The following is a 27,271-nucleotide window of genomic DNA, read 5'->3' as shown; positions in this document are numbered from 1 at the left end:
TTTACGTAGGTTTGTATAGCGATTTCCTAGACACCTCTAATAGGTATAGACAACTACCACAAGAAACCAAAGACACTCTTATAAAGAATGCGACAGAAAGTTTAAGCTTTCATTCAAGAGATGAGCGGAAAAATCAAGATGAACCAAATAATTAACCTTAATGATTGAACCAAATAATTAACCTTGAAAACTTTAATGTTTAGATTACATTTTGCGTAATATTAAGTTCATAAATTTATAACTGAATAATAAAAAAATTGTTATGTTGGTATTACATCTTATGTAAAACTTAGTTTTGAAAACTAAAAAAAAACGTTATGTTCAAATTACATTTTATGAAAAAATGAAAATAAATATTTTTTTACTTACCTTGATTTTTCATAATACAGTTCCTTTAATTTTATATTTATATTCCCGTTATTCTACCGATGATTCTTCAGATGATGAGTTAACACGCCTTCTTGTATCATTTACTCTTAAATTTTCACTTTCCCAAATTTGGAATTTATTTGTATGAACATCGCATGTGAAATGAGTAACTAATCTGAGAATGTTCTTAAAAAAGAGTAAGAGATTCTGAAAATTTACTTTTAAGATAAAATTTATTCTTATATTATATACAGATCATGCACGGAAAGGAACAGCTAATCACGGAATAAAAATTAGGCATCCATTTCTGAAACGTAAGATTCACGATAATGAGGATTCGTAAAATACATTTATACTCACAATTCAACTTGAGAATCACTTGAGAGTCACTTGAGAATCACTTGAGAATCACTTGAGATCTCGCTTGATTCTCAAGTGAGTTTTATCAGTAGGGTTCACACCTTACACAATTTGCTAGCATGACTCCATCGCTTTTACGGAAAATCTAAAAATTATCAATTTGCTAAAATATATTAACTTATACTTTTAACGTACAGAATGATATATAGTTTGCTCCATAAATATAAATCTTACTTAACCTTAGTAACAGAATTAAGAACTATTTGGATAAGAATACATCTATTTAAGAGAGAGAACACAGTGGTGCTGTCGTCGTTCAACAAGTCCAAAACTATAGGCCGCAACAACGCGACATAAACCGTCATAAGTGTCATACACCATGCCGTAGATGGCGGGACTGTCGTTCGTTGCAGTGTCATACTGCCATTTCGGCTCCGGCATATATAGCCGTGGCTGCTAGACAGGCTGCGTTTGGAATATTTATCCGTTTTTTTTTTGAGGTGGCGAAACGTTCTTCTCGTCGAGACGTTTTTCTCTCTCCCAGAGCGCTCCCAATTTTATTAACTCAGAAAATATCTTGACTTTCTGGGTTGTCATAAAATGTCGGTAGCCACTACGTAGGCCACGATAAGCTAATTTCACTTATTCTTTATGCGAAGGAGGAAATTCCAGGTGCTTCACTATGATCTTAAGACAGGTCACGTATTGGCCAATCTTTTCTCCTTTACCTTGCGTCCTCCTTCTCAAATCTTCCTAAGTGCCAGCATCATCTTTCTTAACCATATGACTTTACCAAACTTACTGTCGCTTAAAAGCTTTCTTAAAGGTTTTCCAGTCGTCAAAATCCTGATTCTCAGATTCAAACTGTTCACCCACATCATTAGTTAGGATACGTGGAAGTGCACGCAACCGTGCTCAGTCGGACAGATTAAAGGCACGCTTACAGTCTCGTAACCTTTTTAGGAAACTGGACGCATCTCTTGAGTCCCCAGAGAACTTCAAATTCCTGACTTGTTGACTGGCCCCAAAACTCTGCCCCAGATTCAGTATTCGCGGTTGCTTGCTGCGTTGACTCTTCGTCTCCCACTGCTTCGTTTAGTCTAAAAAGCTATTCTCTCTTCTGGTGACATCTGGTTTACCCATTTCATTAGTGCATGCGTGACTGGCCTGTTGACCTACGCTGTCGACGAAATTGCTGTGGCAGATACTGGTGGATGCACGCTTAAGAGGTCAAGCCTGCGGGTTAAATCCTGCAAAAAAACAAAAAGATATTCTTCTTACCAAAAAATTTTTTATTTGATGTAATTTGAAAAAAAAAATTCTATCGAAAATATATAAAATATACACCATTTTTATCAAAAAAAAAACATGTATATACCTTGTAAAATCACTGACCAAAATTCATGACATTTCACTGTATAAATAAGTGTTTTTAGTCACTTGCCACAGCTTTCTGAAAGATCCGGACCGTCTTATTTACTCTATTAAAGCTTAAAATGTACCTTAAACATGCCCCCGTAGACTGATCGAGAAACATTTTTAAAAAATATGAATTAAATATAGTTAGCAACAAATTTTGTTATCTAAAAAATATCAATCAAACATTGCTAGTAACAAAATTTATTGCTATAATAATACACGGCCAGCAGATTGCAACATTGCACAACCGCCCGCCGAAAAACGAACCACGACATACCTTCGAGTCAGCACTGACCACCTCGTGGTAATTCGACCGTCGGCTATCTTGGTGTCAGTTTGTGAATTTGCGTGCGCGAATGCTCAGGTTGAGCCCGGCCATTGTCAATTAGAAATAAGTGATTCTTTTGTTAATTTAAATCGAATTTTCGGACAAAGTGGATTTCATGTCGCACTAGAGTGCATAAAAATGCATCGTTACTAGATGTGCATCAATCCTTCTTTTGTGTTTGATGAATGAAGAGTGAAATTATTTTGAATATTTGTGTTCGTAGTATAGCGTAGAATTTTGACTCGACTGATTCAAATTCACTGACTCAATTTCATTTGATATAATGTACTATTTTACTTTGTATGACATTTTTTACATTTTCGTAGCATAGGTGCGGATGTAGCAGCACTTGGTCGCATCTTGGCGTTTTAGGAAATAAGTCCGATAGATTTTTATTAGGCACGACCGCTGTACGGAAGAGCCTTATAGTTTTTTAAGCGAAAACTGTGTGAGATGCGAATAGTTTGAAGGTTTCTGTAGAGGATAAACTTAGAAGCGCATTTGCGTTAACGCAATGCTACTACAGAGTTTAGTTGTGCGCTGGCGCGGCCAAAATTCACCGGGTCCCTTCGAAAGGACTCAGCAAGCGTGAGATAAAGAGAGAGAAAGAGAATGCACAAATATAGCTAGGCATGCTGGCACCCAAGATTCAGCATATACTCATAACTATCTGCTATGAAGCCCTGATCCCTCTCCCAGATATGAACGTTGCAATACGCATTATTTAAATATTCTATTAAAGCATTTATACAGTATCATTATTGAAATGATATGTCATATATTTAAACATTCTTTTATTTATTTTAATTGTAATATAAGAATATAATTTGCCAAAGCATATTATGTTTTGTTAACGTATTTATTTTAATTTATAGAAAATCGTGGGCCTTTTTAAGGAACTAACACCAGACGGAAATGAATGTGGCTGTCTTAAAGCTATCGCCTTATTTACATCAGGTTTGTTAAGTTTATCTTCAATAAATAATAATAGTGTATTATATAACTGGCGTACAGTAGGTTTTTTAGATAGTGTGAATTTCGTACTTCGAGTTAAGGCATGCTTTGGGCTCGGGTTGACTTATAAGTTAGCTTAAGATAAAAGCTCAGCTTGACTTGTACTGAAACTACACGAGGTCATAAAGCTTACTGATTCTGTGGTGCATATTATATTTATTGTGACGTATTAAGCGCACGTATTTTCGCATTTTTCAACATTACAATCAAAGGTAGAAGTATTCGCTTTGCGGCATGACACACCATACACACTATACAGGGAGATTCGGAAACAATGCAACATTTTGGTACCAACGTAATCAGCATGAAATACTGAGTCTAGAAAAATCGGTCTGGAGAATTCTCTGGCACTTAAGGGGTCACACCACCTTTGAAATTAAAATCAAAATTTTTCATTAAAAATTTATAAATACTTATATAAATAAACCAATTTTTTTTACTATTCTTAGACATAATTACCTTTATTTGGATGGTTTTAGACCTTCTATATACCTCTATAATACTTACGTATAGTAGGGAGTCCATAATTCACTAACCGTAAGATTCCAAAGGAACGAATGGCCCAAATGAACTCAAACTTCAGGATATTGTTTAAAAGTACATTAGTTACGGTATGAATGAGGAGATCTGGTTTAAATTTCATAGAAAAAGTTTTATAAGCATATTACTGATTTTTTTACCAATTTTTGATTAATTTTACCATAATTATCGTGTAACTTTTTTTCTTTTGCGGGAATAGTGAGTGAGTGCGTAAAGAGGAAGAGAGCGTCAGGTGTGTGGTGCGAGATAGAGAGTAGAGTAGAGAGTGAGAGAGAGACAAGCATCTTGGAAGCTGAGAAAGAAGACGAGCAGAGAGAGCTGGACGAGGAGACGAGGAGAAATGTAGCGGTGGAGCCAAGTGTACGTGAGAGAGAGAGAGAGAGAGGGAGAGGGAGAGAGAGAGAGAGAGAGAGAGAGAGAGAGAGAGAGAGAGAGAGAGAGAGAGAGAGATTAGATTAGATTAGATTAGATTAGATCTATTTGCTGTACAATGTGTTGTACAATACTTGTATATATCGATACATAATTTAAAGCTTAATTGGATTGAGGATATGTGTGTAGGTAAGCTTGAAGGTGTGTGTGTGTGTGTGTGTGTGTGTTTGTAGTTTGAGAGAGTTTAGAGAGAGAGAGAGAGAGAGAGAGAGAGAGAGAGAGAGTCGTTGGATGCGAGAGTATAGTGTGTGAATAATGCTATCCTCAACTTGACAAAGAAGCTTCAGCTATTGTATGGGCTTGTCAAAAATTGTTCAATTATTTATATGCTCGTCATTTTACGCTGTTTACAGATCATAAGCCATTGGCACAGTTTTTTCACCCTGAAAAATCACTTCCTATTCTTTGTATCAGTCAAATGGCTAATTATGCTGATTACTTAGCTCATTTCAACTACGATATTAAGTTCAAGCCAACTAAAGCTAATGCAAATGCAGAGTATTGTTTACGTGCTCCACTTCCTAAGTATAAACGACACGTCAATCAAATTCGTGCTTTTACAAAGAAATCAGAAGAGAGGGAAGAAACAAGAAAGAAACCAGAAAGAGTAACATTTTTTGAAGATAAAATTAGTGATAATTTGACAACGCTTTTCACCACAACCACACGACGTCGTACTCGATTTTACAAAAATAACGTAACTCCAAGATCTATGAGTGCACAACAAGAAGTAAATACTGAAGTAATTACACCATCGTATAAGGCTTCTTCGACTTCTCAGACTGTGTCGTTTAAAGAATAACCGACTATACAAGCTACGTCAACTTAAGAATCTTTAAATTCAAAATTTTTACCAACTTCAAGTGTTCAGATGTCTACGACTACAACAGAAGCTCTATCCTCAACATCTCACGCATCTTTTCCACCTATTCTAAATGATTCATTCCAAAATCCATCTACCTCTGCAACTTTTCAAGAATAATTTCCGTTTCAAACTCAAGATCAACATACTGTACGTTTACCTCAAGAACAGTCATTTTTCATTCCAAACACACCGCCGATTCGACGATCATCTTGGATACGCAAATCACGAACTATTTACTTTCCACCATGATAATTAAAAAAAACTTTAGAATGGTGGGAGGAAATGTAGTATATTTCAATTAACGTTCTTTTAAGTTCTATTGTTTTTCATGCAACTTCATATTATTGATTGTAAATAATAACTGTCATTCTAAATAAACCTATCTTTGAGTAAACATCTTTACACTTTCTCTAAGTTTACTCTATACATACACAATACTATATGTATATATATATATATATATATATATATATATATATCTTATATATATATATATTTAGTATTGTGTATGTATAGAGTAAACTTAGAGAATATATATCTTTTATAATACCAGCTGCACACAGGTAACACTGTTTACCTCTGCAGGTATAGATATTTTCTTGTAAATACTCTGTACTTTTTATCTGGTTCATAAATTGAATAAAGCTTTCGTCAGTTCATATTCACAAACAAATAACTTAAAAATAGATCATATCTGCACAAATATTTAATCGCAGCATCCCTTTTATTTGGACCAAATCTATTGATTACATCTTATGATATGCATGAATACATATAGATTTCGTCTTTTCATATTTACAAACAAATAACTTTAAAAAATATATTATATCAACACAAATATTTGAGTCCCTGTTTGTTAGTTAGCTATATATATTCTTGTCAATTGCGACTGTTACTTCCCCTTCTTGATTCCTATATATATATATATATATATATATATATATATATATATATAGCTTACCAACAAACAGGAACTTAGTATATACTTTTCAAACGAAAATAAAATAAAAGAGCTTTAATTTAAGGGGACGGATGCACCTTAAATAGTCAAAAAGTGAAAAATTCTATTTTTTGTTTATATTTTTCCCAAATTGTTTAAAAAATGAATAAACTATTGAATATATTCAGGTATGTTGTAAGAAACATAAAACCATGTTTATATGTGCCATATTATTAGGTATGACATTTCTTTGAAGGCCAAAATTCAGAATTTCCATTTTTCAGCTACCACAGACTTACTTAAGATTTGGCCTTTAAAGGGCATTTTTATACTAATAGATATGCTTTAAACACATATAGTTCCCAGATAAGTGTGGGGTTTTACAAAAATATTATTTAAAAAAGTTTTCTGAAAATAATCAACAAAAATTGTTTAAACACTTTAAAAAGTATCAAATTTTATGTTAATATCCAGACAACTTTTTTAAATAATATTTTTGTGTAAAACCTCACACTTATCTGGAAACTAAATAAGTTTAAAGCATATCTATTCCTCTCTTTAAAAAATTATGGCCTTTGTTGTGAAGCATTTAATACGTGATTCTGATTGGTTGTTGGTTGGTTGCCTAGGCAACGAGATCAGAACCGCTTTAAATTCATAATCCTCAAAACAGCCATAACTCATAACCCTGGTAGAAATGTTTGAGGTGTTTAAAATGAAATGTGGAAACCTTGATTTGATAACAGATAAAATATATGCAATATAACTAGCAAGAAATTTTAGTAAAAATTAATCACTACCAAGAGTGTGTAGTATTACAACATGTGTATTGAAAAGTGGCACCCTTACCCTATTTAAAGTAGTAATAAAGTGTGTGAATATTATTTAGTTTTTTTTTTTAAATGTCAGTGAGAAGTTCAATTAAAAGAATAAAGAGTTTGAAGATATACTGTGTCTCTGTGCCCAAAGTCGCCCTCGGTGAGGTTTGAGAGGTGAATTTAAAGAAAAGTTCAGTATCCAAGTCAGTAAGTTTAAGTCATTATACAATGCTCTTTGAATTGTAAAAAGGCTACTAGACAACTAAAATATGACACTGCCACTTCCTATGTTCCCTAGAAATATGTAACCTAGATGATTCTGATTTAACTGTTTTCGTTCATATTTTCACATCAAGGCTCATGCGAATTTTTTAATTGAGCAGGTCGAATTTTACTTATAGCCAGTTACGCAGAAACTACTATCTCTAGCACATTGTATTTCTGGTTTCCGGCGTATTTTTACATGGAGAAATTGATAAATGTTTTGGCGTTTTTGTTAGGGTATTAATTAGAATTTTGACTTTTAATAGTTGTGAGAGATTTTGAGACCGATACTTGTTTTTCAATTTTTGCATTTATTCTCATTCAAAAGCTAACAGGTCTAGAGAGCTCATATTTTGCTTATAGGTGATTGTGAAAAGATATTCAAAGTTGAATCGAACTTAACTGAAAAACTTCTGATTTCGACTCCGACACTGATGTGAATGCAAACTCATGCTATACGACTAAATAATTATCATGGGTGTTGTAGTCGAATACAAAATTATTTCAGTTAACGTTGATTCAACTTTAAATATCTTTCCACAATCACAAAAGAAATCTATATGCAAAATATGAGCTTTCTAGACCTGTTAGTTTTCAAATGAGAAAAAATGCAAAAATGTATATATATATATATATATATTGTCACGGGGCAACTGGGCTTTAGTGCGACAGCCGCGAAGATGCTGTCGCGTTAACGAGGGGGATTACTCACTCTTCACTTTCCGCATGGCTATCCCTCGATGATGCTGGAGTCGACGACGGACGTTAGCCGTCGGTACAATGCCGACTCCGTACAATGCAGCCAGGTCACTTCAGTGTACAACTGCGTGGCGTGCGAAGCTCGCCGCGCTTTCTTCGCGTATAGAGTTTTCCGGCTAGGCACGCGCCTTGTAACCACACCGCGATGTAACCGGCTTTACTCTACCGGGTTCGTCGGAAGGACGCAATCAGATCAAGGAATAAATAGGCATGCATTCGTATTCTATTGTAAAGTGGTCTATATTCTCTCAAGATATTACAATGTTGTGCGTGTCGCAAGAAGACGGATTTGCACTCGTGGCTCATGCTGGAGACGAATCGATGACTCGGTGGCAGCGAGCCTTGGCTTCGGCGTCTGCAGCCGATTCAATAGTCTATTAATCGCGCAGTAGCTGTTGACATGAACTTACAGTGTCCGCGCGCGCGTCGATTCCTCGGTATCCGCGTGTCCGCCTACGACCGACGGGGAAATCCTAGTGGGTTGGTGTTGGCTCGGTTGACTACTCCAGCAGGTGGTCTCTGGTCGCTGCCTGTGTTCTCGTCTCGTCGATGGGAAGGTTGCGGATGTTGTACCGGTAAATCTCTCACACGTCCGAATCGTATTTGCGCTTCTGCCTATCTGCCCTCCCGCATGAAATGGTCGCGTAACGCCGCGAGCGCGCGAAATACGAATTCGCGTTCACTCGTCACCCCCCTTCCAGACACTGCTGAGCTCTACGAAGCAGCTCTGCAACACCGTCGCGCACGTGATCTAATGAAGCTGTAAACAGGGTAAGGGAAGGGTAGGAAGAATTGTCACGATGAACGAAAAAGACGGTGATTGCATTCTGTGCGCTGAAGCTCCTTCTGCCGGGCGACTTCTTCTTTATGGCGCGCACATGTGAGACGTGCTTGCGCTCTGCGCGCAGCCGGTCGAGGCGCTCCTGCACCTTGCGGGCTTCCTCCTCGAACGCGCGGCGACGATCTGCTTGCCGTCGCCGAGATCCAGCGACGAGGACCTGTTCTTCTTGCCGATTTTCGACGCGGCTGGTCCATGTCAGCGCCTCTAGGTCAGCTTGCTGTCCGGCTTCCTGGAGGTACGCATCGAAGCGCGCGAACAGGTTGACCTCTCAGGCCTCCGTCTCTCGGATGGTGTCGCGCAGCACCTGCAGCTCCTGCCTTAAGTCGCCATAGCTGTCGGCGCGCTCCTCGTCACCGAAAGAGCTTGCTTTCGGGGTAGACGGCTCGGGGGTTACGCTCCAAACTCCTGCCTCTTCGCTCGCCGGCTTGTTGACCGCCGGCGAGTCTTCAGCTGGACAGCCACCCTCCTTCTCCACCACGGTGACCGCCGTCTCGTCGAGGTTGGCCGCGGTCTCTTCTGCGGCTTCTTCTGCCGCCTGGGCTTCGGCCTCCTTCTCGGCCCACTCTTCGACCGCTTGCTCAGCCTCTTCGCGGTTCGCCACCTCGGAGAGCTTTACCAGCTCTGAGAAAGCCCGTAGCACCACCTCCGACTGCGCAGCTGGCCACGGTATACCCGTCACGGCCGCGAGGCGAAGCATGCGCGCCGCCCCGGTGTCCTGACGAGTCTCTTCTTCTGGACTCTTCTCAGCTGGTTCCATCTTCGGCTGTTTGGGTAAGAGAAGGAAAGAGAAGGGCGGTGATTATAATATAAAATGCTAGATACAGAAATCGTAAGTAACTATACGGTCAAGCTCGCGCAACGCGATTCATCGCACGCGTCTTTCGGGGTGATGCTTCCGCCTTATCTCTAACTTTTGCCTTGGTTGAGCCCTTCGGTCGGCCGGGCTTGCGTTTGACAATTCGCTGTTCCTCCGGCGGCTCGCTTGCCGTTACAATCTTTCGCAGCCTCCCGCGCGGAATGTTACCCGCCGCTCCTACTGGGTTCTTCGCTACTCCGCTATCGCCCGCGCCCGCTGACGCGGTTACACGCTTTTTCGATCGTTGCTCGAGCTTGTCCTCGCCCCCCGTCCCTACATTTGACGGCTCGAGCTGAGGCTCGTTTCCGCACGCCGCAGGCGGGTCGCGCATCGTCCCTGTTCCGCTATCATCCCTCGGTGGTCGGGGTTGGTTGTCGTCTGCCCCGTCGTCTACTTTGTCGCCTGCCTCGTCTTCTGCCGTATCGTAGAAGATTTTTATCTCCTTTGCTGGCACTAGCTTCTCTATTTTCCCATCCTTGCTGGTTAGTTCGAATGTATTCGAGCCGACCTGTGCGGTGATGGTGTACGGGCCTACATACGACAAGGCTAGCTTCGCCGCTATTCCACGGGCGGCCGACGACAGTACGTGCCGTCTCTTGGCGACAATATCGCCGACCTTGAAGGTCGCCGCTTGGCGACAAACATCGAAATATGACGCGATTTTATCTTGTGCCTCGCCAGACAGGGCTTTTGCTCGCTCGTGTAAAACTGGTAGCTTAGCGAGGCGGGCTTACCAATCGCCTACGGCTCCCTGCCACTCCGCTTCTTGGTCTTCTTTTGCTCTGAGTGACGCTGGCATTGCTGGTTGCCTGCCTGAATTCAACATTGCAGGCGAGGCACTCGTAGCTTCGCATACCGCGGTATTAAATGAGAATGCGATCTCGCTGAGAGGCTCATGCTACGCTCTATGATTTTCTTCTGCGAACGCGGCGATCTCTCTCTCTCTCTCTCTCTCCCTTGACTTGTGTCTAATCGACGAGCAGGATCGCCTGCTGTCACACTGGAAGACAGACTTACCTTTCACCAATGGACACGACCTTATCACGGCCACTCTCGACGTACAGATTCCACGATACGTACCTAACAAATACTCCTACAGAAACATTAAGGGAATCAACGCCGAGTAGCTAAGGGACTTTCTTAGCGCATGTGACTGGTCATTCCTCACCGCTTCATCACTTGATGAATGCATCTCTACACTTAACGCTAACCTCACTAACGCCATTAATCATCTCGCCCCATTACGGACTGTAACACCGAGAAAACAACGTCACCCGTGGTTCACCACGGCTCTTCGTGACCTTGTATCTGAGAGGGAGAGTATTTACAGGCGTATCAGGGACTCCAGGCTTGATTCAGATCTCCGCTTATACAGATTAGCTAGAGACAATGCTCACAAACAGGTCGAGGAAGCCAGGCTGAATTATTACTATTCACGCCTGTCAAACTTGACTGATGTTGCCGAGATCTGGAGAGAGCTGGAGAAACTTGGAATTTCTGCAACTAAGGCCCCTTTGCCACCTCGCTTTAGCACAGATGAATTCAACAAGCATTTCAGCTCGATCTCCAATGATCCATTAGCTCCTGCTGTTGAGAAGTATCTTCTCTTGCTCTACATTTTGTCTGACGCTCGAAAAACCCTATTTTCGGTCCACTTTATAGGTGCCGAAAATGTTTTTTTTTATGCACGTGTTATAAAAACATATTTTTATGATGCATGGAAGACATTTACGTCTAACCAAAATATATTAGCATGGATAAGAGGATATAAAATTCCGTTTGTCTCGACACCTTATCAAACTACGCCTGTTATAAGTAAACTATCTTAGGCTGACGGAAACGAGACCTCGATCTTAATAATTCAGCTCTTAGAGAAAGGCGCTATAGTAAAATGTAAACCTGTCGATAGACAATTCCTCTTGGAGTTTTTATTAAGGCCTAAAGCAGATAATTCATCTAAGTTGTAACTGAGGTTTTCGTGCTACCCCACTCATGGTGCATTCCATCGCCCGGGGCTTGGAAAATGACCCGATGGCGCCATACGCTCCTCGTGAGTGCCAGAATCTCGCGATTCTTTGTTTCCCGGCGCGACGGTTTTCGCACGTGATTTGTGCTCGGCTAGCTGCAGTCCCGAAAACGGTAAGAAGAGTGGGCGATTCGGGATAATAGAGACACGTGGTTTATCAGACGGAATTGTATATTCTTAGTAAATTCTTACAACTTATAATCGACTCATACAACTTACTAAGATAACCCGTAAACAAAGGCAACTCCGACAAGCAAATACCCGTACACGAAAGATGTCCCGCGTAACTCGCGCGCGTCTCAAGGCTCAAGAAGCAACCAGATCACACACACTAGCTCGCACTTTTCGTCCCTCGCCCTCTTTCGCTGTTTGCCGTTTTGACTGTGTACAGCACCCTGGATGTTTACAAAATTATTAAAGCCTGTAGTAGTTCATTTAAGAAGAGCAGGTCTACAATCGGTTCATTATCTTGATAATTTTTTACTATTAGGAAAAACAAAAATAGATTGCGAAAATAATATTAAAGTAACGCGTACACTTCTGCAGTGTAAGTTTTATTATAAACGAGAAAAAATGTCAAATCGTACCAATTCAAAGATGTAAGTTGGGATTTGTTGGGATTTATTTTTGACTCAGTAAAAATGACGTTAAAACTCCCTGATGAAAAAAGACTGTCTGTCAAGAAATTAATAGATAAATTCAGCTCACTATCAAAATGTAAAATTCGTATGATTTTGCCAAATTTATTGGTACTATTGTAGCCTGCTGTCCTGACATTAAGTTTAGCTGTATCTACACATAAAGCTTTGAGAGAGAAAAATATTTAGCTTAAGTTAATAGTAATGGGAATCACAATGCTACTCTAAACTAAATATGTTACTCTGCTCAAACAGAGTCGACTACGACTGGTGGAAAACGCAAATTTTATCTGGAAGTAATTCAATAGGAACTCCAGACTTCGAGTTAGAAATTTTGTCCGATGCGTCCACTACTGGGTGGGGCGCGGTGTACAAGAGTGTAAGAGCTGATGGATTTTGGACAGAACGTGAGCAAGAATATCACATAAATTATTTAGAATTAAAAGCAGCGTATTTTGGCCTGAAATGTTTTGCCAAAGATCTAAATAATGTACACATTCTGTTAAGAATCAATAACACCACAGACATTTATTATATAAATAGGATGGGAAGTATCCATTTCAAAAACCTAAATCGTATATCAAAAGAGATTTGGGAGTAGTGCGAGAGCAGGAAAATTTCTATTTTCGCTTCGTATATCAGATCGAAAGAGAACTTTGAGGCGGATTTCAAAACACGTAGGTTAGAACCTGAACGGAATATGAAGTATCGGATAACGCGTTTCATAAAATAATATCCAATTTTAGAGAATCTGAAATCGACTTGTTTGCGGGCTATTCGAACAAAAAATGCAACCGATACGTATCATGGAAAAGCGACCCAGGCTCTGAGTCGATTGACGCGTTTACACTCTGTTGGACAAAGCTTGATTTTAATGCCTTCCCTCCTTTCAGCATAATTCTGAAAACCTTAATAAAAATAAAAAAGGATGGAGCAGAATGAATAATGGTGGTACCAGAATGGCCCGCTTAGCCGTGGTATCCTGTTTTCCATGATATGTTACAGTCCAAAAAAATATCATTTGAACCCGATATTATTCTCCTTTCTTCATGCAATAGGACGCCATCCATTATGGAAAGACCTTACCCTAGTGGCAGGCAGGTTATCTGCCAAGCAATGCAAAATCAAGGACTACCAGGAGCTGACATGGAGATAATGATATCGTCTATATGCAATACTACCTTGAAGAACTACAACATATGCTTTAGGAAATAGTGGAAATTTTGGTGATGCGATGATTACAACATAGATGTCTTCAAGCCAAGTATACCATCTATAATATCATTTTTAACAAGCGAATATGAAAAAGGATTATCTTATAGCTCACTAAACGGAATAAGATCCGCTTTATCATTGATTATTGCTAAAGACATTGTACAAGATCCGCGAATAAAAAGATTTTTTCAAGGCATATTCAAATCGAGACCAGCGAGACCCAAGTACGATCGCACGTAGGACCCACAGATCGTTCTTAAATTTTGGCAATCACAGCCAGCCAATAAAAATGTAGATTTGAAAGATCCATCTAAAAAACTTATTACCCTTCTCGCTCTAGTCACTGCACACCGTATGCAAACCTTCTCGGTAATCGATCGAGATAATATTAAAGTTAACACAAACAATATAGAGATTCTAATAACCGATCGTATTAAAACAACGAAAAGAAACTCGGCGCAACCAATCTTAATACTCTCATTTTACTCAAACGACAAGATCTAACTAACACGCTTAAATTTTACTTAGAAAAAACCAGATCATTACGTAAGAAGTTTAAAAAATTGTTCATTTCTACAAACAAGCAGATCAAAAGTGTAACTGCTCAGACGTTGAGTCGGTAAAACGGTGGGTAAAAGATGCATTAATGAGTAGTGGAAAGGATACGACAATTTTCACAGCACATAGTACTCGTCATGCGTCTACGTCTGCCGCAAAATGATTGGGCGTGGATTTAAAGGCTATAGCCGGGTTACTATGGTGAAATGGCCCCCTTGGAAAATGTATATATGTTATATACCATTCGATGGGGGATAAAAAAAAACTCCCATAGCCAAATTTTTAGCTCTCTGCCTAGTGCGCATGCGCAGTAACGTCGATAAACGTGTTTTTTTGATTTTATTTTTTTCTGAAGTCCCTATAGGATAAAAATTTTTTTAAAAATTCACATTGGTGTATTTTTATGTCATGAATAACTGCAATTTTTTTGGGATTACATAACCTCAAATATCGGATCTAAAAAAATTATTAAAGTTTTCAATCGATATTTTGACCCCCTTGTTTTTGAGGTGCAACTTTTTAAGTAGACTTTTTATGTGTACTTTTTCCCGTTCTTTACGATGGCACTAACGTTTTTTCCTTAAAAATGGTGGCACAACTCGATTTGAGCCAAAAACTGATTTTTTTGCCATTTTTTCACGTTTTTAGCTGGTTATGTTACAATTTAGTTACTAAAGTGACTCCTTTTGAGTAGTTTTGCATATCTTCCCATGAAAACATAATCAAATGAAATATTTTGTTCGCTCCAAGCCGTATTTTTTATATTATCTTACGTTTTCAATGATGGTCTTATCAGAATTGTGATATCACCTTATTATAAAACTGATGGCTAATGTTATGTTCTTTTTAAACGTTCTGTGATTGGTCGAAAGTATTGTCTCTGTCGCACTTTTTTGTTTATTGTTTATTTTTATTTATAATAAAAGGTTACGGTTGACGCGGCGGCTGCAATGCAGACGATCTGCGTAGTGAATGGTCAATCATAAAATTAAGAATTATCAGGAGCATAAACAAATAAAGTATTTTGATTTCTTAATTAATTAAACGATGCGCAAACCAATGGCCAACATTGTTTTTTTCAAAACTAATTTTTTTTTTTCTTACAATTGTCTATATAAGGGAGAAAGTACAATACGTCCCGTACCGACCCCGGGACATACCGTCTGAAATAAGTCACTTTTATATTATTGGCTAATTCTGTTCGATAACCCAATCGACGGTACAGAATTAGCCAATCCCGTAAAAACAGCTTATTTCAGACGGTATGTCCCGAGGTCGGTACGGGACGACGGACTCAATTGTACTTTCTTCATAATATACTAATACAAGTGAATGGTGAAAACGCTGTTAGTATAAGTTTATAACTTTTAAAGTAAATTAAAATCTAGCAAATAAAAATTGTTTCGATTTTTCTTTTTACTATTTCGGCTTTTGACTGATAATTGATAGCAATACTAGAAAAAATAATAAAGTAGTTAAGTATTTATTTTCAAATACATTGGAGTTAGTTGGAACCGAAGGCTGACGCGGCTACTTTAAATCTTTCTGCTGTTTACTTCAAAACTAACAATCTTGTATATTTAAAGTGAGTACTATATATTTTACATATCTTTTAAAAAAATGAAGATTTAACAAAGTTTTTCAAAAGTTTTGACATCACAGATTATATGCTTTGATATTAGGGTTATATGTATTTCTAATACATATTACACAATAAATTAATATTTTGTTAAATAACTTCTTTAAAATCAAAACCTATTATTAATATCTAAAATGTTATTTTTATGCCGACACTTTGAGTTTTGAAAAAAATACTGTAACCAACCTACTGATAAATAAAAAATCTCCCATGTATTTATAATAAATACACTTGTATTTTACCGGTATATGCAGAGTAAGACTTATTAATGGGTAGAAAAATAAAATTTTTATTATAAATTCTGTAGTATTAAGAGTAATTGTATCAAAAATAATGACAGATAATATAGTAATATAATAATATGATATAATAATATAATAATATGATATAATAATATAATAATATAATAATGTAATAATAATAACAGATAATTATTAGACCTTTTTATACGCTAAATAAGAAAAACATGTTGTGTACGTTATTAAATTCTTGCATAAAATCAAAAGTTTAAACCAACATTAAATTATAAACTGTTTTAGTACTCGCATAAAGATCCGATCTTATCCTAAAACAAAAATAGCAATCAGATTTTAAATCAATAAGCTAACAAAAAAGTAATTAATAAAAATGAATTTTCAATCCTATAGATATAGATATACGTACAATGCATGTAAGGGGAACGAGTCTTTATCTATTTAACTTAACCAATTTAGGCTAATCACATAAAGTAAAATGAGAAATTAGTTAAACATAAAGTTGTTGAAACTATTAACTAAATAAAATTAAGAAGGAAAAACATTTGAATAAAATATGACAATAAACTTTTGCTAGAAACGGATTTGACGATTGATGAGTTGCATGTTTTGATGTAATGCGGTATATTAATTATACAAGTATGATTAAATTGATAAAATATAGAAAGTCTTGAACAATAATTAATTTGTTTATGTATAAAATACTGTCAAATTAATAAAAAATGCACATAAATATCTGCATATGACTATATATGATGTGATTTTTACTATAGTTAATTATTATGAGATGAGAAAAAATATTTGGTTTTACATAAAAACAATACATGAGAAATAATAAAAATGAAAAATAGAACTAATAGGATGCGAACTTATTAATTGTCAATTAACTTTTAAGTTAAAAAAATGTAAAATGAATAAAGTAAACACAAGCTAACCTATGCTTTAAACACATACGTATATGAAACATCATTAAAAACAACATTATTTATTTATTTTAAAATACACTATTATTCATGTCTAGATACAAGAACATATTTTTACAAAAAAACAAATTGAATATAATAATTTCATAGGTTTGTTGATTTTATAAAATCACTAGGTGCAAGCACTTCAATACAGTTTTTATGACAAAAAAAATTATTTGCTTAAAAAACTTATAAATGAAATACAACTTATTTCACTTTTACTAGGCAATATTATTTTTTTACTTTTCATGTAAAGATACTGAGAAAACTGGATTATACAAGAACTTAGATTATAATATTTTTGTAATATTTATTATTCATTCTAGTTTTTAATTTAAAAAAAGGCAAACAATTTTTTTAGATTTTTAAAAACTAACTAACAGCATTTTTAAATGTATTGTAAAATATTTATATTTTATTATTTCAGAAGTGATCTTCTTGTCTAATGGTTAAATAAATATGGCATCTAATAGTAATGAAGAGTCAGATAACATCAGGAAACGCGATGATCGAAGATGTGCCATGTGTAATATTTATATTAGAAAATCAATTGGTCGAGAAAAGGAAATCGAATTTGAAGTTGAAATCGAATATGCTAAACAATTATCAAATAAAGATATTTACATCCATGATGTAATTTGTGATTCATGTAGAAAGCGATTAGCCAAATACATATCAAGCTCTAAACCTAAAAAGGTTAATGTTCCAGCAACTGCTTCGTCTCAAGATTCAAATGTTTCTGAATCATTTTCTCAGCTAACTGTCACTTCATCATCTCAGGAAAGTACACAATCATCTGTATACACAATAAAGGAACAAAAAGTACGAGCAACCACGGAATTACTTATTCAAAGGACGATTGCGGCACATAAATATTGCTTTGTTTGTGGGTACCAAAAACAGACTAATAATATATTAGTTCCTTTAGAGGCCCGAATTCAAGTTTATAGTAAAATGAATGTTTTTATTCCACATGGCAATAGATGCTGTTGCACACATTTAATTAAAAAAAGATTTTATGAAGATGAACTAAATAAAATTAATATTTTTTCCACTACAAGTACGGTATATATTGATGAATTACTACAATTTTTGAGTCAATTATCAATGAAAGCAGACGAAACTTTATTAGATACAGTAGCTGAATTTTCCATGCCTGAAAAAAAATTGAAAGTTTTTACGGGATTAACGTGGGAAAATATTAATTATCTTAAAGATCAACTCACTTCTCTGAAGAATTCCTGTGTAAGGACAGCGACACAAGCCATTGTCGTATTTTTATTCAAAATGCGCTCTGGGAATTCTAACTCGCTCATCTCTACAATATTTGACATTGAAAGCGAACAACAAGTATCTCGTTTTTGTCAATCAGTATTATTATCTTTCGAAAAAGATTTACTACCAAAACACTTTGGATTAGAAAATGTAGACAGAAATGAATTGATTGAAAATCAAACTTCTAATATGGCAAAGAAATTACATCCTGGTAAACAACTTATTTTGATTGCTGATGGTACTTATATAAGGCATGAAAAAAGCTCTAATAACGAGTACCAAAGAAAATCTTATTCAGGCCAAAAAAAAGTTCCTCTGACTAAACCATTTACTATATGTACTACTAATGGTTATGTTGTTGACCAGTTAGGTCCATATCTTGCAAATAAAAATGATGCTACAATACTGATTGAAATATTGGAAGAGAAGCAGAATATTTTACAGAAACTTCTTCGCCAAGGGGACATTTTTATACTGGATAGAGGTTTCAGGGACATTAAACAAAAATTAGAAAATATGGGTTATATTGTTTTGATGCCTGCACTCAAAGGTTCAAAATCTCAACTTTCTACGCAAGAATCAAATGAAACAAGATTCACGACAAAACTGCGATGGGTTGTTGAAGCAGTGCACGGAGTTCAAAAGAAAAAATATAGGTTATTAGATCACAAACTTGATAATAAAATGGTGAAAAATACTGGATCTTATTGTAAAATTTCTTGCTACTTAAATAACTTGTTTGGCAAACGCCTAGATTCTGATGAAGACATGCAAGATGAAATATTTAGTGCTATGCAATCTAGAAAAAATGTTGAAAATACATTAGCAGTTTTAGTAGCAGACAAAAGATGGAGTCGTCGGAAACTACCATTTAAAATAATAACTTCGGATGATTTACCAGACTTTCCTGAATTAACAATAAAAGATTTGAAAATTCTGTTTACAGGAACATATCAGCTTAAACAGACAATATCTTACTTAGCGGAAATGCTTGACGCAGATAATAATTTGAAGATTGGATATTCAAAAGAGACTAACAATATTTTCAAACTTGAAGTTCAATCCAGGCATATTAACAGAAAACAATACAAATGTTTCGTTGAGTATAAACCAAATGGTATTGGTTATTCTAGCATCTTAAGACACTGTTGTGATTGTGCTAACGGTAACCGTACTATAGGATGTTGTGCGCATATTGCTGCCATAATCTATTATCTTTCACATGGAAGATATTTATCAAAAATCATACGACCAGCTGAAATTCTGTCTAAAATGTTTCTTAATGATCAAATTGAAGTGTGTATTGATGAAGATAGTGACAATGATGAGTGAATCATTTTTTCTATTGTGAACATTCGTTATTTTTAAAAAGCTACTTGTATACGTTCCATAATTTATTTTAAATAGCCTATGAAGATAATAAATTATACTTTGTACGAATTGAACATACTTAACTTCAATTCCTTTTTACCTGATAATTATTACTGTCAATAGATTTTGAATAATCAATTAAGTAGAGGCAGATAAGCCAAATATGGCCTTTTTAAGACCACAAGACGCCAAAAGTACCCTCAAACGATCGATTTCAAGGCTATGTTTAGCTAAAAACAGGCTTTTTTGCGTGAAAACCCTTGCATTATGACATTTTTAGGTTAGTTTTGGGTTACATGGTACCAAAAATGGCCTTTTTCGGCGTTAAATCACTCAAATGAGGGCATTTTTAGGTTAAAGAGAAAAGCAGATACTGACAGCGGCGATATTCTTTTTATATATAGAGAGAAACCCTTTATTACCTCAAATTCTGATAAGACCATCATTGAAAAGTAAGATAATATAAAAAATACGGCTTGGAGCGAACAAAATATTTCATTTGATTATGTTTTCATGGGAAGATATGCAAAACTACTCAAAAGGAGTCACTTTAGTAACTAAATTGTAACATAACCAGCTAAAAACGTGAAAAAATGGCAAAAAAATCAGTTTTTGGCTCAAATCGAGTTGTGCCACCATTTTTAAGGAAAAAACGTTAGTGCCATCGTAAAGAACGGGAAAAAGTACACATAAAAAGTCTACTTAAAAAGTTGCACCTCAAAAACAAGGGGGTCAAAATATCGATTGAAAACTTTAATAATTTTTTTAGATCCGATATTTGAGGTTATGTAATCCCAAAAAAATTGCAGTTATTCATGACATAAAAATACACCAATGTGAATTTTTAAAAAAATTTTTATCCTATAGGGACTTCAGAAAAAAATAAAATCAAAAAAACACGTTTATCGACGTTACTGCGCATGCGCACTAGGCAGAGAGCTAAAAATTTGGCTATGGGAGTTTTTTTTTTATCCCCCATCGAATGGTATATAACATATATACATTTTCCAAGGGGGCCATTTCACCATAGTAACCCGGCTATAGCCTTTAATCAGAAAAACTGCAGGTTGGTCAAAAATATCGGAGACATTTGCGAAATTTTATAACAGAGATGTTGTTAACAATGACCAAAGTTTTGCATTAACTGTGTTACAAAGCTGAATATCTACTACAGCTCTGAGCCTTAAATAAAAAAAAGCTCTGAGGATATTTGTTATGACAGTTACCGCTCTAAATAAAGAACCTCGCTATCACTTCTGCGTTAAACTAATGTTATAAAAATAAAGACTTATATTCTTATAAAATTAATGAAACTTGTTATTGCCGTATCTTTGAACATCTACCATTTGATCTCGAGGAGGTGGCGCGAAATAAAATTTAACAATTGAACGAAATTACCTAGAGAATTTCAATTGGAATTGTATGAGCGCCTCCTCCGAGAAGATCAAACCCACCCTTTATTCATATGAATTGGAAAAATCCTGATCACATGAATGTAAATAGTAACCTTAATTATCTATAAATTTATAAATATAGATAATTACCCTAGATATTACGGCAATACTTTAAAGGATGACTATGGCGGTAGAGCGTGCGCGGTTTTTTCATTTATTCTTTAAAAAGTGTGGCAACACTGTAGCAAAGTAGAGGGACTACCACTTGATTTTCTCGGAGGAGGCGCTCATACAATTCCAATTAAACTTCACTAGGTGAGTTCGTTTAATTGTTAAATTGTAACATTATATCAACTTTTTATTTTGTTCCGTTTACAAAGTCCATCATTTAAATTTATATTTCTTAGTAATATAACAATTGTTTCTTCCTTTAATTCTAATTTATGTAGTAGAAGGCTATTTGGTATTAGCGAATTGATAAAATCAAATGGTAAATAAGTTATTTAAAAGTTAAAAACTTAAATTTTTGTCGTTATCATTAAGCGTTAAATGTATACTAATATATTCTTTAACTTTACCTTCCATTTTTGATAGAATTTCATTGTTAATACTTAGCTTTTTTTGTATTGACATACAGGGTGTTTCATTTTAATCCGACCACGACAAAAAACAATGGAAAAACTAATTTTAACGAAAAATGACCTTAACAAAAGTTAAAGGGGGTAAAGGGGGCCATCGAATGACACAAACACCTATGACCTTGAACTCGATTTTCAAGGTCATTTGAGGGTAATTGTGATTTTTTTATATAGGAACCTCTATTTTAGACCTTGGAATCGGATAGAGCGGAAAAAATTACGTCGCAAAGGACATTTCAAGTTTGCCTTAGTGACCTTGAGATGGTCAATTCAAGGTCAAATAAGAAGTATCAGCCTAAGATTGTTTTCCTTTCAATTTTTTCGTAGAATTATCATTTTGTTATTGTAATAAACATTAAGAGAATAATTGACTTAAAATGTGATTATGCTTTGCTGACTTTAAAGCCATTTTGTAAGGTCAAAAGTGCAAAAATGCAATATCAAATGTTATGTGAAGTCCATATTTATATCCTAACTTTAGCGTTACCCAGGAACAACGACGTGGACGTAATAGGATTGTGTTCCCTTTGGGGTGCTTGATTAGAGTGAGTCCCCTTGCCTCTCACTTTTCGAGGTGCTTGATTAGTTTGAGTCCCCTTGCCTCTCACTTTTCGGGGTGCTTGATTAGAGTGAGTCCCCTTGCCTCTCACTTTTTGGGGTGCTTAATTAGAGTGAATCCCCTTGCCTCTCACTTTTGCTCAAAATTCAACGCAGGTGCTCAAAGACACCACCATTTTGTTGGATACACAATTCAATTCGCTGCTGAAAATGTTCTACTGTTCTGAGTAATACATCTCTTGGGATGTTTTCACAAGCGGTTTGAATTCTGTGGATCATATCTTCCCTTGTTGTAGTTTCATGTTAATAAACAACATCTTTCAAATACCCCCACAAATAGATATCGGGTGATGTCATATCTGGAGATCTCGGTGGCCATCGAACACCCAAAACTCCACGTCCAGTGCGTCCAATCCACCTGTCACGGTAATTTTGATTAAGATATTGTCTAACTATTCGAGCATAGTGCGCAGGAGCTCCATCTAATTGAATCCACATTCTTGCTCTTGTGTATAAATCTACTTCTTCAAGAAGTACTGGAAGACGTTCTCTCAGGAACTGTAAAAAATTATGGCCATTTACATTTTCATCGAAAAAGTATGGGCCTACAAGGTATCCGTTAACAATTCCACACCAAACATCAAGACTCCAACGATTTTGGTTATCTATCTGCCTGTACCAATGCGGATTAACATTCGACCAATAATGACAGTTGTGTCGGTTAAGCTCTCCATTGCTTTTGAATTTTGCTTCATCAGAAAACATTACCTCATATCAGCAGATGTAAGATCCTGAGTCAAAGTAATATGATATGGATGATAACGTTGACTTCTCAGTATTCTCCAAGCAGTAGCCATAGGTATACCACTTTGCCTTTGAATTTCACGGGTACTAACGTGGGGATTCAAATGAACCATTGCTAAAACGACCATTACACGAAGATCATCTTCGTTGTAATTACGACGTTCTCTAACCCGTGCTAGTTGCACTTGTTGAGCTCTACGGTAAATCTCACGAATGGTTGTATGACTTGGATGTCTTCTATCGGGATATCGAATTCGATACAAGGCTGCAGCTTGTCGATAATTACGTCTAGATTCACCACGAATCAATAAAATATCAACCCTTTCAGCGGCTGGATAATCAGCCATTGTTAAAAATTTATAACAAGTTCAATAAAAAATTTTGTTTTTACCAAACTGAACAAATTAGATAGCTTTCGATGAGTAATAAATTTTAATATAAAAAATAAAGGTCAATGAATGAAAAAGAGAAAATGTTAAACAAATGATATTTGATTAGTTTGGCTAATCAATAACTATTCAATAACTAGTAAACTATTGAATACTAAGTGTAAGTAACAATGAGTAGAGGATAAATTCATATGAAAAGAGATCTCTTATTAGAAAAATTGTCTATTTCAACAATGAGTCGCGGGAAAATTCAACATGAAAAATCATCTTTACAAAATAAATTATTTATTTCAACAATAAATTCAGGCAAAATTCGATGAGGAAAATTAGTAGCCAATTGTGTCCACGTCGTTCCCGAGTAACGCTAAAGATAGGATAAAAATTCGCTTACGAAAACATCCCAAGAACTGAATAGAATCCAAAAAAATGGTGGTGTCTTTGGGCACCTACATTCAAATCTGTACATAATAAAAGTGAGAGGCAAGGAGACTCACTCTAATCAAGCACCCCAAAGGGAACACAATCCTATTACGTCCACGTCGTTGTTCCTGGGTAACGCTAAAGTTAGGATATAAATATGGACTTCACATAACATTTGATATTGCATTTTTGCACTTTTGACCTTACAAAGTGGCTTTAAAGTCAGCAAAGCATAATCACATTTTAAGTCAATTATTCTCTTAATGTTTATTACAATAACAAAATGATAATTCTACGAAAAAATTGAAAGGAAAACAATCTTAGGCTGATACTTCTTATTTGACCTTGAATTGACCATCTCAAGGTCACTAAGGCAAACTTGAAATGTCCTTTGCGACGTAATTTTTTCTGCTCTATCCGATTCCAAGGTCTAAAATAGAGGTTCCTATTTAAAAAAATCACAATTACCCTCAAATGACCTTGAAAAACGAGTTCGAGGTCATAGGTGTTTGTGTCATTCGATGGCCCCCTTTACCCCCTTCAACTTTTGTTAAGGTCATTTTTCGTTAAAATTAGTTTTTCCATGGTTTTTTGTCGTGGTCGGATTAAAATGAAACACCCTGTATATTAAAAAAGTTTAGGATTGAAATACAACGAACATTAGAGTCCTTGATTATTATATATTAAAAAAAGATATAAACTGATCTACCTTTTAATTTTATAATAATTTTGATTATTACATTTAATTATATTTATTGTATGTTTTCATATATCTCCTATAAATGTTAATATTTAGTTCGTTCTTTGTAATTAAGTTATAACTTAAAAATATCAATTTTGATTTTACGAGCGAGCGTGAGCGGGGGGATCTTTTGGCTAGTATATGAATAAATAAATAAATAAATCTTGTCGTAAACTGATTGCTCCATCTCTTAGTATTGACTAGTATCGATCATGGCGTTGATCGCATCGTCATGACAAAGACAAAAATGGTGGTGGTATATTAGTAGTGGAGCATATCGATGATCCAACCAAAGTGACTGCGCTCGTAGAAAGAGTAAGCGGCATATGACTATGCGAAATTGCTCATTACTATTATTATTCCCATTCATTGTTCGCACCGTGACGAAGATTGGCAGCTTTTCCATCTACGCTGTTGGCTGGGTAATGGGCTTACGAGAGCAGCATTCACCCGAGGGAATGCATGGAAGGAACGTAAGAATGAGAGCAAAAATGAGGGTCAAATGTAAGAAACTCCGTAAAAAGTGTACTGAATCAGTTAGCGCACGAAACAGAGATAAGCTGTAGTAGCAGAAAGGGTTACCAAGTATGCAAGCTACATGCCAATCACAGTCGGAGCCGTAGGTCCTATAGACAGACCTTGACCGATTATAGAGAGACGTAGGAAGGCACGCATTACCGGAGACCCCTACGGGAAGCGAGATCACACGGGGAGCACAAGCCATGGAGGCCCCGTAAAAAGGGTATCGTCTTGGTGGAGAAAATGGTTACCGAGTGAATGAGGGGGCTCTATGAACAGGCATCTCCCAAATATATCAGAGTAAGAGCTAAGAGTAAGTTACTGATGCCTGCATCGGAGGAATGCCGCCCTCAAACTAATAATTCAAACTAAACCGCCGCGTTGGCCGTGCGGTGCGACTCGTGAGCTGCCAAAAGGAAATCCTGGGTGGGGAGGCGATCCAAGGTTGCGCGCCGAGGTGACCTGAACCATCTTTGGCTCCTGCTGACGGCAAGACGCGAGGCCGGCACCTAGCCAGTGTCGGTCAGTTGGCTTAGGCGAGTGCGTGGTATCGCTTGACGCCTGCCATAAACTCTCCAGAGAGCCGAATACCTTGTTAGAGATGTGAGGCTCGAGAGATCGGAGGTGAGTTAGGATGTTAGCGCGTGCTCTATTCAGGTATGATGTACCCAGTCTAGCACCATCTTAGGGCCGAAACCCGGGCCATATCAGCTGCCTCCATAGACGGGGGGATCTAGAGGGTCGGACACATACTGCGATGGAGTTTGTTATTTCAGCATGTCATCTTTACACGAACAAGGAGGAAAAGGAGGACAGGGTATTATTACCATTAATTCCTTGATCGGAGAGATGTTGGATGCCCTAAAAAAGCAACCCAACATCAACAAAACAATCAAGGAAGGGCTTCCGAAGCTACAGAGCAAATTGGACCTACTCGAAGAGGGCCGAAAGTCCACCCTTAAAGCAAAGAGGCTGTTAGTCGACAAGGCGAAAGGGTCTCTGACACAGCCACTCATCACCCCCCAGACAAAGTCGCAGGGAAACGACATAATTCCGTTTCTCCCATCGACACACCTGGGGGTCGAAGCACAAAAAAGAAGAGAAAGGTGTCGGTGTCAAAAGGAAAGTCCAGTCAGGAGACGCAGCCGACGAACGACGACTGGAAAAAAGTCGAGAAAAAGAAGAAAATAAATAAAAACAAGGAGGATTATCCTAAAGGTGGATTATCCTAAAACCGAAGGCTGGGAAGACCTACGCGGAGATCCTCAGTGGAATCAAGGCGCAGGTCAACCTAACCGATCTCGGTCATATCGTCGCTCCGGACGAAACTCACGATTTGTCGCGATTAATAGCACAGTTCAAAAATGCCTTCAAGGGTAGCACAAATCGCGTATTTTCCGCGAAGACTAGCACAACTCGCGACGTTATATTACTCAAAATTTGAGTATTTTACGTTTTATTGAGTTATTAGGTTAGTTGGGTGAGGCTAGAAATTTTGAAAAATAAAGATTTGAAAGGAGAAACCTGCTAATTGATTAATAACAAAAGGTAAAATTTTTAGTTCCAAAATATGAGGAAGATATAATTTTGAAAACCTGAATTTGGGAATTCATAAAAATATCCCTTGCGCAATATTTTGATCACTAATATCACCTTTCCCAATATTTTAATTCAACACTTTTATTTTATAACTTTTTTTCATTTTAAAATCTCAGTTTAAAAATTTTGTATTTCTAATCTTCACTATTTCAAATTTTTATTTTTCTAAATTTTTACCTACACCCAAGTTAGTTTAGTTCATGAAAACCTTGGACAAAGATAGACAAACCACAAAATTTTAAAAAGTTTCGGAAATTTTTAAAAAAAGTGAACAATTTAAAAAAATGTTTGTAAAAAACTATTGTATTTGGGAAAACAATTTTGAATTCGGTAAAAAGTTGTAAATTGTGAATATTCAAAAATGTTCATTCGGGACAGTTTTGCAAAAATCAGGAAATTTTTATAGAAATTCGTTGTTTTAAGTTGATTATTTATAATATATATTAATAAAAAGAAAATGAT

At 36.4% G+C, this 27,271-nt stretch overlaps 1 protein-coding gene across 6 annotated transcripts in view; it reads left to right on the top strand.

The window, feature by feature from the left end:
- The window catches only part of LOC103317603 (nuclear receptor subfamily 2 group E member 1), a 628,264-nt gene that overhangs the window by 565,284 nt on the left and 35,709 nt on the right, over positions 1–27,271 (top strand). For 5 of the 6 annotated variants that reach the window (XM_031928793.1, XM_031928795.1, XM_031928792.1 and 2 more), the window contains one exon: positions 3,352–3,433. The exons of the other annotated variant lie outside the window; for it this stretch is intronic. In XM_031928793.1, coding sequence (XP_031784653.1) covers positions 3,352–3,433 — 82 coding nt within the window. The remainder of the gene's footprint in view (positions 1–3,351; positions 3,434–27,271) is intronic. 6 annotated transcript variants of the gene reach the window in all.

Source organism: Nasonia vitripennis, chromosome 4 (genome assembly GCF_009193385.2).
Source record: "Nasonia vitripennis strain AsymCx chromosome 4, Nvit_psr_1.1, whole genome shotgun sequence".
Lineage (NCBI taxonomy): Eukaryota > Metazoa > Arthropoda > Insecta > Hymenoptera > Pteromalidae > Nasonia > Nasonia vitripennis.
This window is presented reverse-complemented; position numbering and strand designations above follow the sequence as displayed.